General features: G+C 33.2%; 2 protein-coding genes across 5 annotated transcripts in view; one reads left to right on the forward strand and one right to left on the reverse strand.

Annotated features, from left to right (window-relative positions):
- LOC134267682 (sterile alpha motif domain-containing protein 9-like) overlaps positions 1-16556 on the reverse strand; it is a 115099-nt gene that overhangs the window by 77865 nt on the left and 20678 nt on the right. The window lies entirely within an intron of this gene.
- Positions 6492-12100, forward strand: LOC134267671 (uncharacterized). Of its 4 annotated transcripts, none has more exons than XM_062749882.1 (4): positions 6492-6655; positions 7301-7350; positions 10335-10395; positions 11278-12100. In XM_062749882.1, the coding sequence occupies exon 4, from the start codon at positions 11292-11294 to the stop codon at positions 12084-12086; it is 795 nt and encodes a 264-aa protein (XP_062605866.1). In that variant the 5' UTR covers positions 6492-6655; positions 7301-7350; positions 10335-10395; positions 11278-11291; the 3' UTR covers positions 12087-12100. The 4 variants fall into 4 exon arrangements, with proteins under 4 accessions (XP_062605866.1, XP_062605867.1, XP_062605868.1 ...); XM_062749883.1 differs by lacking the exon at positions 6492-6655 and adding an exon at positions 7087-7209; XM_062749884.1 differs by lacking the exon at positions 6492-6655 and adding an exon at positions 7087-7205.

The following is a 16556-nucleotide window of genomic DNA, read 5'->3' on the forward strand; positions in this document are numbered from 1 at the left end:
TGGTTTTTGAATAAACAACAAGTATAAAAATCCATTTAAACACATTTTTCTATAGGTTTTGCGTTATTTTTATCGCCAAATTATCACAATTTGAAAGCTTTGGACAAAATTTAACCAAACCGGAAGTGATCTAGATCTTCGTCTGAGGCCAATGTTTTGCATCAAAACCATCTTAAAAGATTGCTATGCATGGTCCTAAATTACTTTAGAAACATTTCAATCAGCACATTCAGTGGTATGAAAATGGCACCAAATTGGTGCTCATGGCGTTCAAGTATCATCTCAAACAGTCTGAATCATTCATAGAGAGGTACACTTACGTGCAAGACGACCAAGGGGGGGTTCAAATGTTAACCATAAAGCATCTGTGTGATGCACTGGCCTGCCAAATCCCCGGACCTGAATCCCATGGAAAATATGGGACTCTTAAAAAGGAGTGTCAAAGCCCCCACCCCCACCCACACAATTTCAACGGTTTTGAAAGATCCATGCAGTTGGGTTGCAGCAGATAGGTCAACCACTATTCAAAGGACACATGGTATTCATAAGAAAAGGATGTCTTGAGGTAATTAGAGCGAGTGGAGGTCTTATTCTATAATTCTATTGCGATTATTTTATGTGAATTTTCATTTTGAGGGTACATCATGTCCTTGATACTTTGCTTAAAATTCTGACGAGATACTGACATGGAATTTTCGCAACATCGAACTGTAACATGCATCATTAACCATGAATTAAAGAAATTATTTATTGTACATGCATTTGTTCTTTATAACTTAAAAAAAGTTAGATGAACACTTAGAAGTTTGGTTCAGTGTATATATAAAGTGACAAGGAAGGGCAAGTTTTTGTCATCTACAAAAGTTTCTCCCGTTTTGAAAACACGGTAAAAAGAGTCAAATCTCTAGTGCCAAGACATCTGAATCATATCATGAAAACGTATTCATCTCCTTTTGCTGGATGTAATTAATATATTTGTGGAATTTGTCCTTAAGTTTGTCCTCAGTAAGATACTTCACGGAAATCTTAGGAAAAGATGTGGTGCGGACAAAAAACAAGATTGGAGATAGTTTTTAGTTTGGTTTCCTGAAAGGACAGTCCAAATTGTTGTAAACAATAGAGGCTTCTCAATTAATGTTTTATTCATTAGCGTCTCTAAGTTTTGTTATTTTTTTCATTGAAAGTCTAAATTTTAGGGTTATCGTTTTCAGACGTGAAGACTTAAATTTTTCAATCAATTTCGTTCACTTACTTAGTAATATTTACATATGCTGATGTCTTTCCTTATATAACAATGCTAATAAAATTGAAATTCAATTTTCAATGACATGCAGTTGGTCACAAGATCAGACTTTCTTGAGTATGGAAAGCAAACTGCACGAGCCATTTGGAAAGTTCCGATTGTGACGTCACATGACGTCGTAGATACGTTATGTTGCATTTCCAAAGCAAAGTCTAAATAATGCCTATATTTCTTTGTAACAAGACTAAAAATGTAAAATATGAATATAAGAAATAAGATATCATTTTTAGATTTTCATTGGGTAATACCCCATTGAAACTCTAAAATTGATATCTTATTCATGTTATTTCTTAAATAAACCCTTGTAGATAGGGTTTATATCACTCGGTTGATTCGATACTCAAAAAAATTCTATTCTAAAACGCAGTAAGATCACGACTCATATCTGTATCATTAGCAAAATCAAATAGCTTTGAAGAGATTCTTATTACTGGTTTCATCCAGTTATAGCTAATTGATCATTTTATTATCTAAATGCTATAAGTGAAAATAATCATAGAAATATAACTTGTTGTCGAAATCCTGTCATACTCCCTAGTCTTCTGTAACAGTTTACTCAAGTTTAAGCATTCCAGAGAAGGCAAGGCTTCGAGGACTTTCACTAGAGCACAATTTCACAATCTCACAATGACCATAATACCAGGTATTCTCACGTCAATGAAACAGCATATTCCAGCTTGAGATCATATCATTTTGGTCAAGTAAAATGTTTCTTCCTTTAGGTTAATTGATTGAATATTATTTTACGCCGATTCAGCAATTTTAGCCACGTTTCGGAGGAACTTCTTCTTTTAGAAAGACACCTAGCAAATCCAAAATTAAATTATAACCCATACACCCAACTCATTCCCAATTAGGATGGAAAGGGAAGAGGGGGGGTAATTTTAACAACTAGATATAACTAAATATTCAAGAAGAGAATAAATCTATTGCCTTAAGAATACCATATAAGTAGAAATTTTAGTGAGACGCAAATTAAGCGATTTGTCCTTAAAACACGGTATTCTATTTTTAGCGAGAAGTAATTTTAGCGATTTGAAAATGCTCACTGATGAAGCTAATATATAAATATTGCATGTAGCTGGGTGTAACATTGAAAATTTTCACCCCAAGAAAACCATTGTCAACCGAGTCGCAGCCAATTGATTATATAATACTGAATGTTTTATACAAATACATAATAACAGTGAACCGTGCGCGCATAAATTCTGAGCAGTCGCTATTTTTTTGGAACATCACCCGTCGTCGAGCAATGTTGACTGTTGCTTCGCTGGAGGGCGTGGCTTCATTATTCAGCGGGTAAAATGTTTTTTTAACAAATGTTTCTCGGCCAATCAGATTCAACTTATTAACAAGAAAGTATAATATTACAAATTAAGCATAGTTTATTTTTAGCGATATTTGATTTTAGCAATCTCAGCTAATAATGCCAAAATTAAATCCTCGCTATAAATTCTGCTTATACGTATACATACAGCCAGGGCTGAATGTGTTCGTGTGTGCATTATGTACATGGACAATGAAAGGTAACTTAACGTATACACTGATATTCAAGTAATCAGCATTGAAAACCCTTTAAACAGAATTCAGAATTTTTATTTCATGGATAATAAACTAGAAAATTATGACACAGTCGAAGTTCCATTTTCATTTAAAGGCCTTTGACTACATGTAATTTCAAAACGATTGGACATCTATTAATCGCGAGTTTACGCTGTATAAAGCATTGATAAGTCATACTTTTGGGGTTCTTGCAAATTATTATTACATGTATTCCAAATTTAGTTTTTTTCACCTTTGATTATCACCACTTTCCGAATATGCTGTGCTGTTCTGTTCTGAATAATTTTATTGATGAGTATTGACCATTTTGACTAAGTATAATGCATTCTTCTTCTTATATTACCAATCTCTAGGCATGCACCTCTACAAAATCATAATGCTTATAAAATTCTGTTGCCAATTGAGAGATTGGGGTTATTGGGTACAACAGAAGGATGACATAGCTGAGATATACTTTTTTCTGACTATTCATGTAACTATTTTTTACATGTGATTATTTATTTATTCTTTGTTCATAAGGAAAAGCTAATCATGTTTTTGTTGTTGAATGTCAATTTGATAATCATGATCGCTCTATATTGATTATGACAAATTAAGTACCTGTAATTATTATAAAGTAAATTTCTTTTTGGTTGTCTTACCTTTTTCCCTTTGATAGTTATAACATATTTTTTGTAACATGAGACCATACTGGAACATGTAAATGAAATATATGGAAATGAACAGTAATCAACCTAAAAATAATTAAACAATACAAATTATAGCAAACACGGACCTCTAAAACACCAGAGATGGGATCAGATGCTGTGGAGGAGAGAGCATACCCTGCTGACCGGTCACACCCGCCTTGTGATCCTTGTCATGATCGGGAAAAAGCGAAAATATCCGTCGGCAATTCAGTGTAAATAATCAGTCAGCATTTGACTTAATGATAAAAAATATTTGTTAACATGATCATTGCATTGACCATATAACTTACATTTGTTATTTTATAAATTACATTCACATTTATATCGAATGCTCTTTTACACTTTAAAATATGTTCCTGTTGTTGATTCCTTTTGCCAAAATAAAAACAGAACAGAGAAGACTCTGATTTAAATGTATGGAGAGATTTGAAGGAAACTTCGAAGATGGTATAAAACATAGACAATCATGTAGTCAAACGAGTGACAGTTACTCCTTTGCAAAGTGCTGGGTAGGTTGGAGTTAAAGTTGTTGGTCTTTTGGATGAGACCTTGAAAAATCACAGTTGATTAATTGATTGTATATTGTTTAACATCCCATTGGAGATTTTTTCACTCATATAGAGACGTCACCGTATGCTGGTGAAGGGCTTTAAAGTTAAACCTATACGGTGCACTTAGGGCCATTGAGCAGTGAGGGTTTTTATCGTGACAACGCCTACCGTGACACGGGACCTATTTTTTAGCTCACCTGAGCCAAAGGCTCAAGTGAGCTTTTCTGATCAAAATTTGTCCGTTGTCTGTCGTTGTTGTTGTTGTCGTTGTCGTCGTTGTTGTCGTTGTAAACTTTTCACATTTTCATCTTCTTCTCAAGAACCACTGGGCCAATTTCAACCAAACTTGCTACAAAGTATCCTTGGGTAAAGGGGATTCAAGATTGTTCATATGAAGGGCCATGCCGTTTTCCATGGGGAGATAATTATGAATTAGAGAAAAATTAATGGCATTTTAAAAAAAATATTCTTCTCAACAACCACTGGGCCAGGAAAGATGAAACTCATGTGAAATCATCCTCAGGTAGTGTAGATTCAATTTTGTTTAAATCATGACCCCCGGGGGTAGGGTGGGGCCAAAATGGCCGGTCAAAGTTTTACATAGGAATATATAGGAAAAATCTTTAAAAATTTTCTTCTCAAGAACCAGTGGGCCAGGAAAGATGAAACTCATGTGGAATCATCCTCAGGTAGTGTAGATTCAATTTTGTTCAAATCATGACCCCCGGGGATAGGTTGGGGCCAAAATGGCCGGTCAAAGTTTTACATAGGAATATATTGGAAAAATCTTTAAAAATTTTCTTCTCAAGAACCATTGAGACAGGAAAGATGAAACTCATGTGGAATCATCTTCAGGTAGTGTAGATTCAATTTTGTTCAAATCATGACCCCTGGGGGTAGGGTGGGGCCAAAATGGCCGGTCAAAGTTTTACCTAGGAATATATTGGAAAAATCTTTAAAAATCTTCTTCTCATGAACCACTGGGCCAGGAAAGATGAAACTCCTGTGGAATTATCCCAAGGTAGTGTAGATTCAAGTTTGTTCAAATTATGACCCCTGGGGGTAGGGTGGGGCCAAAATGGCTTATCAAAGTTTTACATAGGAATATATTGGAAAAATCTTTAAAAATCTTCTTCTCAAGAACCACTGGGCCAGGAAAGATGAAACTCAGGTGGAATCATCCTCAGGTAGTGTAGATTCAAGTTTGTGCAAATCATGACCCCCGGGGGTAGGGTGGGGCCAAATGGCCGGTCAAAGTTTTATATAGGAATGTATAGGAAAAATCTTTAAAAATCTAAAATTCTTTTCAAGTACTTCAAAGCCATGCTTAGTGATATTCATAGAGAATCATCCTCATGTAGTGTAGATTCTAGCTTGCTCAAACCATGACCCTCTGGGTGGTAAAATTCAAGCCCCCCCCCCTCACCTCAGTAAACTTTCAGTTCTGATATGTGCTTTTTCCTAGCCAATTGCTCAGGTGAGCGATGTGGCCCCTGGGATTCTTGTTTAAGGTCATATCCGAAAGACCCGTGACTTTCATATATAATGCCGAGCGATTGGCAAAGGAGCAGTCACTACCCATGTTTACGCCTTAGGTTTGGAGCGGCGCCGCGAACGAGAATCGAACCGGGACTCCCGATCACAAAGCGAACGCTTTACACTAGGCTACTGTGCTCACAGTTGACGTTGGTACGATAAAGATCTCTATTGCTCAGTGGTTCTGAGTGCCGAGTTAAAGTCTGACTTTGAAGCCCTTCACCAGTCTATGAAGACTTCTCTATATGAGTGAACAAAATTTGAACTGTACTTAAAACAACACACTATCAATCAATCTCTTCATCCACTGGTGCTCATTCTGTTTTTAATAATTTCAAATTTAATATAGTTAAAAATTTGGTTCCACGTATTACTTGGTATGCTGAAGTATGCTAATCCTGTCTTCTTTTTTTTCGTCATGTTTTCATTATGTTTGCAAGTTTTAATTACGTTTTCCCATTTTTTGTCATCTTTGGTCATATGTTGATAATTGTGAATAAACATTTTCATATTTATGGTTGTTCTATATACATAAAAGCAAATTTTTGTATTATTTGCACCATTTGAATCGTCTCACGTTTTTGTTATGTCTAATGCTGCAAGTTATATATTTTTTATCTTTATTGGCCTTTGTGGTCTTAATCTTTTTCAATTCAAGGTATGTTGCTGAACAGAGAGTAGACTCTTCCAGAACATGGAGAGAACTGTTATTTTATTAAATTATAGATGGTATGATATGCAATTATTTTCACCTAATACATATCATCGCATAAGCACAGTTACATATTGTTTTTGGTTGGTCGACAGAAATAATACATGGCTGATTGATTACTTAAAGCGCAGTCAATCAATGGCTAGCTGAAATTCCACCTGTCTGCATTATTAATGCTCGATAGCCTGCCGTTTGTGCTCTTATTCCACATCACTTATTGCGTTTTGTACTCTTTATGACAACAAAACGTTCGCAAAGCTTTTTGCAGATATATTCGTGACATTGGAATATCACTGTACTGGTAAGTTTCAATATAAACAGTATGGTTTCGAATACAAATTTACCTTTATATTGATCAAAACATTTTTAAAGAAAATATTCCTATCATTAATTGAATTATTTGAAGTTATGCATTGTTAGAAATAAAATCATTTGAATTTTTTTCATGATTAACATTTATCATTTTTTAATTGTCCTTGGTAAAGATGGCGCTGAGTTTTGTTTTGTTTTTTTTTTTGTAAGATTATTCAGTACGTTACGTCCAAAGTAACCATAACATACATATCTATTTTTTTATAGAATCAATACCATGTTATACAAATTATGACTTCAATTGATGAACTTATTTATTATTTCAAATCATTAAAAGAGTGTCCTTGACACTGAGAAGCATTTTCGAAAGTCTGTCGTCATTACAGGCAATCTTATTTACTTGTCCGTTTAACCGTTCCGGTTGGTGAATGTTTAAATCAGTAACGGACTGGTTTAGCAAATGAACGTCAATCAAAACAAGAAACTGTACCTTTAAAATTTAAAGCTCCCCAGTGTTCTTGTTTTCCAAATTTAAACTTGTGAGTAAGTATTTATATATAAATCTTTTATTTACAAATATTTTCTGTAACCTAGGTGGACTTGTGTAATTTCTTATAGTTCTGATTTTTGATAGATTCTTGTGATTGATACAGATGACCATACAATGCAAGAAAAGACATTAAGGTAAGTCTAACTTTATTTGTTTATAAGGGGGAAAATTCCGGCGGTAAATGCAATTAAGTAAAATCAGCTAACATGATAAAAATTATACAGTTTACATTTATAAATATTTATTACAAAAGTATAATAAATTAATATCAACTTCGAATAACATTACAATTCTCAATATTCAAAGCTTCAAATCATTCCTGATCTTCTTATTATCTTATTAATATAACTCCATGAAATTTCCTCCATTTTTCTCATTGGCTGCTATTTATACCCCAGACACACACAAATAAAAATAATAATTCAAAAAATCTCTTGAAATTGAGAGGTTGAATTCTGTTTTTTTTTTTTCAAAAGAGATATAGGATTAGAAAAGACAAAATTAACACATTTTTGTAGAATGTAATTTGGTAACTAAAAGTTAAAAATTAGGCAATCATAAAAAGATTGAGGAAATGGGGATAAATTTACACTTAACACCAATGATAGGCGGATAATCACGGATTATTTTCGTTTAAGAGTTTCTCTATCCCTTGCTCATTGATTTTTAAATAAGTCAAACAATGCAGTACAAAATTTTAAACTGTTATGAAACTTATACCAAGACAATCATGAAAAGCTATAACGTTTGTATAATTTTTATAAATACTTTAATCCGCATTGGATAATGACCGTTCCCTGTATGTAGTGCTTAACAATAATACATAAATCTTACTGATTTATGAACTAATGCTGCCACATAATACCTCTTAAGGCCGGTTTACACTATGCATCTTGACACATGCATCTTGGATGCATGTGTCAAGATTCACAGTGTAATAGCCCCTTGTGTCAAATTAAATGGGTGTTGCATCTTGAACGATCGAATAGAACTTGTTCTATTCCATGCTTCAAGATGCATGGAACTGGCCAATGAAAAGAAAGGTCAGAGTTGAGATTGAATTATAAGCCTTATTTTCCTCCATATAGTTGCAAAAATAGCTTCCTAAGATACACAAAAACAGAAAATACTGATTAAAACAACAATTAGAAAAACTTATTTCAGTATAATAATATAGAGGAGTTTTTCTTTCGGAATGAATATAAATTATATTTTCTAAGAATTATCATTAAAAGGAAATTAAGAATTAATTGCGTAGCTAAAATAAATCTGGAGAAGAAATTTGAAGGTATTGTTATTTTTAAGTAGATAAATTTCATCTTTACAAATATATTCTAAAGATGCATGCATCAAGACACATAGTGTAAATGAGAAGATGCATGAGGCAACATTGAAGCATGAGTTTACATGCATGTGTCAAAATGCATAGTGTAAACCGGCCTTAATATGACTTAATGCAAGACAATAATACTGATGACAGAGACCCCATATTTTTATTCTTTATTTCTACAGATGTACCTGGAAAATTTTCATTCTTTTACGATCCTCATATAATTTTATCACAGATATTAAAGGTGCATGGACACAGATTTGAAGTTAATATTTTCTGTATAATATTACAACTCCTATATTTTAATAGCATTTCACACAAAAAATATATTAAACACCTTTTTTCATCTGCAAGTTATTAAAACTTCAAATTTTTAGACGGGTTTGATTGACACATCCTTGCACTTTCACAAATTTTTATTTTATTCTCAATACTGTGGCAATCTTTTAGTGTATACATGAAAAATATTAAAACTATTATCCAGAAAATTCGGAGTAGAAATGTTCGAAAACAAAACATACACACAGTATATTGTCAGTCCGTGCAGTGGTGGTGAGCAGACCTTAACAATTGAACGCTCCTGGTGAATCGTAAACATCATCAATAACAGAGCTCGTATTCTGTTTACAAAAAAAAAAACTGTGTACGTTTCACGGGTGTGATCAATTTGCTAAACTCTGTACAAAACACTTCGCGCGGAATGACGATACTTGTGAAGGAATTTTGTTTTCTAACATTTCTACTCTGAATATAATTATTTCACTGAATTAAAGTTTTAATATTTTTAATTTATACACAATTATTACACAAATATTAACTTCAAATCTGTGTCTATGCACCTTTGAACGTATGACATTATAAACACAGTTATATAAAAGTAAGAAAAAGAAATGTGTATACTGATTAAGTGTTCACGCTTTTATTTGTGCCAAATGAAGCACCGCCATATCAGGCATCCATAAATACAGGTTAAAGATAGAAGAATCATCTGATCTTTATTATAACAAGGTTCCAAGTCTTTATTGGTGACTTTTATTTGTCTACCGCCGTTTTACAGAGGTGGACCCTCGGTCTTTAGAATTGTTCTAGATAGAACATGCATATTTGCCTAGTAAAGTAAGCAATAATTGATAGTTTAATGCCTCTCCAAGGTCAATTAGGTAACACATTACACCTCATGCAGATGTGATACGATTTCGATTTAACAGACAAAAAAGGAAGAAAAAACAAACAGAAAAAGAAAAAATAATATTGAAAATGTTAAAATGTTTTCTTCAGTCGAAGATACTTTGCGCAATACATATATGTAATTATATAGATATACGGATACCTGAAAGTAAACTTACTTTGTAAAGCTAAAAGTTAGGGGTAATTAGTAAATTATCTTACTGTTTACCAAGCTGCAGACTTAGCATACTGGGTTAATGTCATAATGGGCGTTGTAATTATTCAGAAGCTTAATCATCTTGTCATTTTGATTTGTTTCGAAGTAGACCATGAATTAAAACGGATTTAATATAAGAAATAAGTTATGAATAGGTGCAAGCATATCACATTCCTCTATTGCATTGTAAAAACCAACAAACATAGCGTATGAATGAGTTCCCCAATAGAAATGCAGAAAAAAATGATGACAAAATGGTTGAAAATTTATATACTGGTAACTCGCTGATTTGTAATACGTATAACAATGTTAAATAATACAAATTTATTCAAAGGTGTGAACATGCGTATACCACAGTTATTTGACATTCTTTGACATATAATTTTCTCATTCTTTATTTCCAGATGTGCTTTTAAGATTCTTTGAAACAAGACTTGAAACACTGTGTTAACAGCAGCACAATTGGTAAGTGGTAAGTTGGAATTTACAAATAAATCTTGTCATTGAATTTTCGTTACTTAAAAAATCGTAGTATTTTAAGATTTAAGGGACTCCGATCCTCAGCCAGGAAGGACAACTCTTTAATTTATAATCTAATTCAAAAAGTCGCAAATTGAAGCTTGAAAATTAAATCTTTTCATGCAATAATTTTCATTGTATACGTCTCAATGTGCTTCAAGGTTCTTTGAAGTTCTCGGAAAGGTCTAATTAAAAGTCGAAATTTTTACCCCGTAAAAGCATTTTGAAATTACATATATCAAGAAATTGATGTTCATTTTAATCTAACCATAGATACCGATGTTTATTAACATGATATGGAATTAGAAGTGATTTATAGAGCTTTGCAATGACAGGTCAGTGAGGAGAATCTATATACACTTTGCATTGTAAAATGATCGAAGTAAATAAAAGAAATTAAAGTACATTATATGTATAAAAATTGTGGAATTTCTTCAAAAGCCTGGATACCTATGATTTTTATTTTTAAAATGTGTTAATTCATCAAATTTGAGTTGAAAAATGCATAGCAGGTGTTTTTATTCGCAATTCCTGAAAATATATTTGAGATTTACTAATTTTCTCTATATAATATGATTAACTTGAAAGATGAAGTTTGAAGAATTATTATGGGTAAAAACACGTTACTTTGAAAATTCAGAGACATTTTTGTGAGCATTTTCAATTAGTCAATGCTTGATTTTCAGAACCTGAGGATCGGAGTACCTTAAGGTTTACATATACCACATGATCATAGGGAAACATTTTTATCAAATAATTTACATTGAATAACCAATAAAAAGTGTGTTTTTAAAACTCTAAGTTGGATATTTTGATACAATTTTGTAGCATATGCTGGAAAGATGTCATCCTTTTTCAATTGGTTGTGCTTTCCAAATCGTCACGAACGATCAAAACACAAGACCAAGTTATCAAAGAATTCGGACGATGATGGCGGATTTCTTTCCGTAAAACAACAAAAGAGGAAATTAAGCAGAAATACTACACAGGGAACTGACTACATACGTAAACAGGCTTCGTTCAGCGAGCAAGACAGGAAGTACTCGCATAAAAATGGACAGAGACAAGAGGATAATACTGTACCAAACAAACGAAGGAGAGTTCAGGAAATATTTAACTTACAAAACTCCGAACGTTCTGAAAGCATCCCGAGCAGCCGTTATACCGGAAGTAGATACAGTAGAAATATCAGAGCAAAGGGAGACTTTGGGAGTGAGTACACTCCAAGGATGTACTATCACGAACACAATGCTATAGGAAACAAGAGTGAGAGTATGTATGGATATGTTCCTAAGACAGTGCAAACTTGTAGTGCTTCAAAAGCCCTAGAGGGAAACCGAGTAGACGATTTCTTTTCAAATCTTCACAGAGAGAATGCTCTTCATCTGTTTGGGAAAATGAGTACAAGTAACTGCAAACAAAATCAGTTAATACCTACGTTTACATTTTCACATTCCCAGAGTCAGACGTCTGTGTCTACTGCAGATAAAGTATCACTTATTGAGAGTGAGGAGTTTATAAATGTTGACGTACCTGCCTACGGAGAATATTATCCTAAAATTTCATCACGTGTTAACTCCATTCTGGAGGCCAGTTTTGATTCCATGTGGAATAGCAATGGAGAAGTTTTGTATTAATATAGAACCTAGCATTAAGTATTAAGGAAGACGATTACTTGTGTTTCACATGACAAAACAGAATGATATAAAGTACATGTTATAGAAAAAAATACATGTAACCAAATCACAACTCATGCAATATCAATTGCGTTCTGAATAAAATAAATCTATTATACTTTATTAATTGAAGAAAAAAATACAAGACCTATAATAAAAATAAATACATTGTGATGCATGGGAAATTCGGGTATTTTTTTTTTTATTCTCATCACAATTTTTTTTTCACTTGCAATATGAATACAAAGATAAGACTCCATGTGTTTTAAAGCATCATTTTGGATATACATGTATTATGCACGTTAAAGCTCCTGATATATTTCAAAAAATCGAATGACATTCCATGAAGAATTACAAAAATATTAATGAAAACCATTCCAGACAACAACTCTAAAAATTTTGACAAATGACCCCACATAATTTTAAAACAAGCAAATTAAGTACAACAAAAGTAGGCCGAGGCTATAAATAATTTTTGAGTTCTTTTACTCGGATTTTTGTAATGTTAAGGGAAGAAACAAAAAGAAGTCCATAGGCCACATCGCTCCCCTGAGCACATTGGCTAGGAAAAAGCATAAATCAGTTCAGTATTGAAAGGTTTACAGGGGTGGGGACTTGAATTTTAAAATTCCTGAGAATGTTTCCATATAAAAAAAAATGACTTTCTTCTTTTTGAGAAAAATTTTAAATGAAAGATCCTCTGTAAAAATTTGATCTTCATCTCTAACCCCGATAGGAGACGCAATATTTTTAATAACATCCAATACAATTGGTTTCTTTTCAATCGTCAACTTCCCTTACTTATGCAGCAATATACCTTCATCACCAACATACAGGGTTTATAAATCTCAGTTGATTCGATACGCAAAAGCATGTTCTACGAAATTCAATTTCTAAAATGAGGTAAATTATTGAAAAACAAGTTGATGAAAGGGGATGATCACTCCTCCATGCATGGGACCTGTGCCCACTTCTGATATTTAGACTGTCCTTTTTTGTCCCCCGCTTTCGCGAAAGCGAGGGGACATTAAATCTCATTCGTCTGTCTGTCTGTCCGTCAGTCTTTCAGTCTGTCCGTCACAAAAACTTTAACCTTGCCCATAACTTTTGATTTAGTGGAGCTATGACTTTCATATTTCACAAGTGTATTCCTTGTGATAAGACCTTTCTTTGGGTACCACCACATTTGACCTTTTGACCTTGACCTTGGAGTTTGACCCACTTTTACACAAAAATTGCAAACTTTTACTTTGGCCATAACTTTTGAATAGTAGGTACTAGGACTTTCATATTTCACATACAGTGTATGTATTGTTTGTGGCAAAACCTTTCATTGGATAACAACAACCTTGACCTTTTGACCTTGATTTTGGAGATTTACGTACTTATGAAAAAACTTTAACCTTGACCATAACTTTTGAACGGTGAGGACGAAGGCTTTCGTACTTCACATATGTAATCCTTGTGAGAAGACCTTTCATTGGATACCAATAACTTTTGACCTTGACCTTGGAGTTTTAATTACATTTTAAGAACTTTAACCTTGGTTACAACTTTTAAACAGTAGATACTAGGACTTTTATATTTCACATATGTATTCCTTGTGGCAAGACATTTCATTGGATACCAACAACCTGGACATTTTGACCTTGACCTTGAAGATTTATGTACTTATGAAAAAACTTTAACCTTGACCATAACTTTTGAACGGTGAGGACTAGGGCTTTATACTTCACATATGTGATCCTTTTGAGAAGACCTTTCATTGGATACCAATAACTTTTACCCTTTGACCTTGGCCTTGGAGTTTTAACTACTTTTTAAAAATACTTAAACTTTGGTCACAACTTTTGAACGGTAGATACTAGGACTTTTATATTTTACATATGTATTCTTTGTGGCAAGTCCTTTCATTGGATATCAACAACTTTGACCTTTTGACCTTGACCTTAAAGATTTATGTACTTGTGAAAAAACTTTAACAACTTTGACCCTTTGATCTTGACCTTGGAGTTGACCTACTTTTAAAAAACTTTTTACTTTGGCCATAACTTTTTAACGGTCAGGATTAGGGTTTTCATCCTTCAAAAAAATCAACTTCAGAGTTACTTTCTAAATAAATGACATATGATAGGATGTTCATATTACACACAATATGTCATAAAAAAAACATCTCACCCACAAAGACACCGAAAGCGGGGGACCACAATTCTTTGAATTTGCTTGTTTGCTCAAATTTTGTATTGTTTAATGGAGATTAAGCTTGAACACTGTACGTTACTAGTATCTCCATATATTTTATTGGAAAATCCAATATTCACAGCAGGCTAACTCTTTTGCATGGTAAATTGTTTGCTGTAAGCTTGTCGATACTTGCCGCAAACTTTCTTCAAACACAAAAGCTTGTAAGTCTGTCATGGTTTCTTTAGCTTCGTTGCAGCAAATTTGCAACAATGTTTGCTGCAGTTTTGCAGCAAATGTTTGCAGAAAGACTATATTTTTGATAATACATTTATCTTCTGAAATACTGTAGATCACTAAATTTTCGCGACACCTTATTTTCGCGAGATTGTCATTGACTCTTTGTAAGCGAGACATAATTTTCACGAATAGTTTTTATTCCTCTATATAATCATACGCGAAAATTAAATTTCGCGAACGCATTGTGTCGCGTAATTACGCAAAAATAAAGTTGTCGCGAATAAAAAGAGATTAACAGTAATAAATTATGCAATTAAGAGATATCTATCACCTTGTGACATTTTTGTTAATGAATTTGGTATTAAATAAAGGTGTTACCGATTGCCATCATCTGTCGTTAGTGTTTGCCATGTTAACGATTATCTGCTGTTCAAGACAGCCAAAATCTCTTGACCCATCAAAATCACACGCTTGCAGCACTCTTATTAAACAACAAAAACTATCCACATTTGTCGTAGAGAGCCTAAATTTATCATATAGAACAAGAAATGTGACGTGGAGTAGCAGTCTTATTTCTATAAGCTTAGTTTGACCTATTTTTCTTGAACAAGTATTGAAATTTAACTTTATTCTCTTCTTATTTTGTTTTTATAAGAAACCATAGTTTTATATTCGACAGAAAAATAGTAAAAGGTAAGATCAAAACGGGAAACCACTAACGAAATTAAATGAATGTTATAAATAGTCAAAAATATGATATCAAATAGGTCTCTGTCATAGCGAAAAACAATTTTGCCGTCTGTTGCCCCGTTGCATCGGCAGTCCCAGTTGTCGGTTATATGATGTTAATGAACTCTCTACATTTATCCATTAAATAGCTGATAAAACCACTTTATTTTTTGTTATTCATATAAAAAACCAAAATGCTGTAAAAAAAAAATGATGTTTATGAATTATGTGCTTTTTTTACGTATACGCCCATAAACCAAGATGCATAAACTTTTAAATGCATTTGCCATATGCCTAACAAAGTCCAATATAAATCAAAGTACTGTGCGTACTGATAGACGGTGACATGAATGACTTGAAAGATTTTGTTTGTTGAAAGCTGAACACGACTCGTAAATAGGCATACATCATTTTCGGTATCATTATCTACGATACATCACACCCCTACTAATGCTATTGTGATTTAAATTCAAGACACGTGGTTTAGGTTGATCTATTCAAAGGTTACAGGGTAGAACCGGTTTTATAAATAAAACTGGCAGTAAACATGATATTGCTATAGCCTGTTTCTTTTGAAAACATGTCCTGTAACAAATGTTTCGAGACCTTTCTGAAAGACTTTCATGATTTTCAACAGAAAAAGGGTGGCTAAAGGAGGGGGTGTTAAAATAACAATATATCTTGTACTTTTCGGCGAAAATTAGAGCTCGATTCGCTGCTAAAAAATGTGCATTATCTTCTACACTGACAAACCTTTGTTTGCCTTATATGGCTATTGTTATAAATGTGCACAGAGGATCTCACAACGAGCAACTGACCAATCGTTGAATGAATAGCAACGTTTACGCCAAATACATGTTTACATTTTACTTCGAACACTTAGTTTAGGTCAATCTACGATCATGTTAATGGACTGCAAAATAAAAAAAAATGTTCTTACGAACAAAATACAAAGATAAGAAACTTTGAAAGATGTTACGGGTGTTTTTAATTCGTTGTTAAATGGAAAAAAAAATGTTTAATAAAATGTAGTTTGCGTCTAGTTCAGAACACCAAGGGTAAGGAAAACGAGCAGCATCTCTTGGACAAAACTTTGTTTACGTTCGTGATCACGTGTTCGGCCAGGGAATTCACCTGGCAATTGCATTCACCGATAGTACAACAAAGGAATTAATAGAGACGAAATCACTTTTGCAGTATGACTTTCAGAAACCTAGACTTCCAGCGTTTATTTAATAAATGAATTGTTTGTCATTATGAGCATGAAAATAATTCTTTTAA

The sequence above is a fragment of the Saccostrea cucullata genome, unplaced genomic scaffold (genome assembly GCF_032062105.1).
Source record: "Saccostrea cucullata isolate Sc308-1 unplaced genomic scaffold, CSIRO_AGI_Scuc_v1 ctg2518, whole genome shotgun sequence".
Classification (NCBI taxonomy): domain Eukaryota; kingdom Metazoa; phylum Mollusca; class Bivalvia; order Ostreida; family Ostreidae; genus Saccostrea; species Saccostrea cuccullata.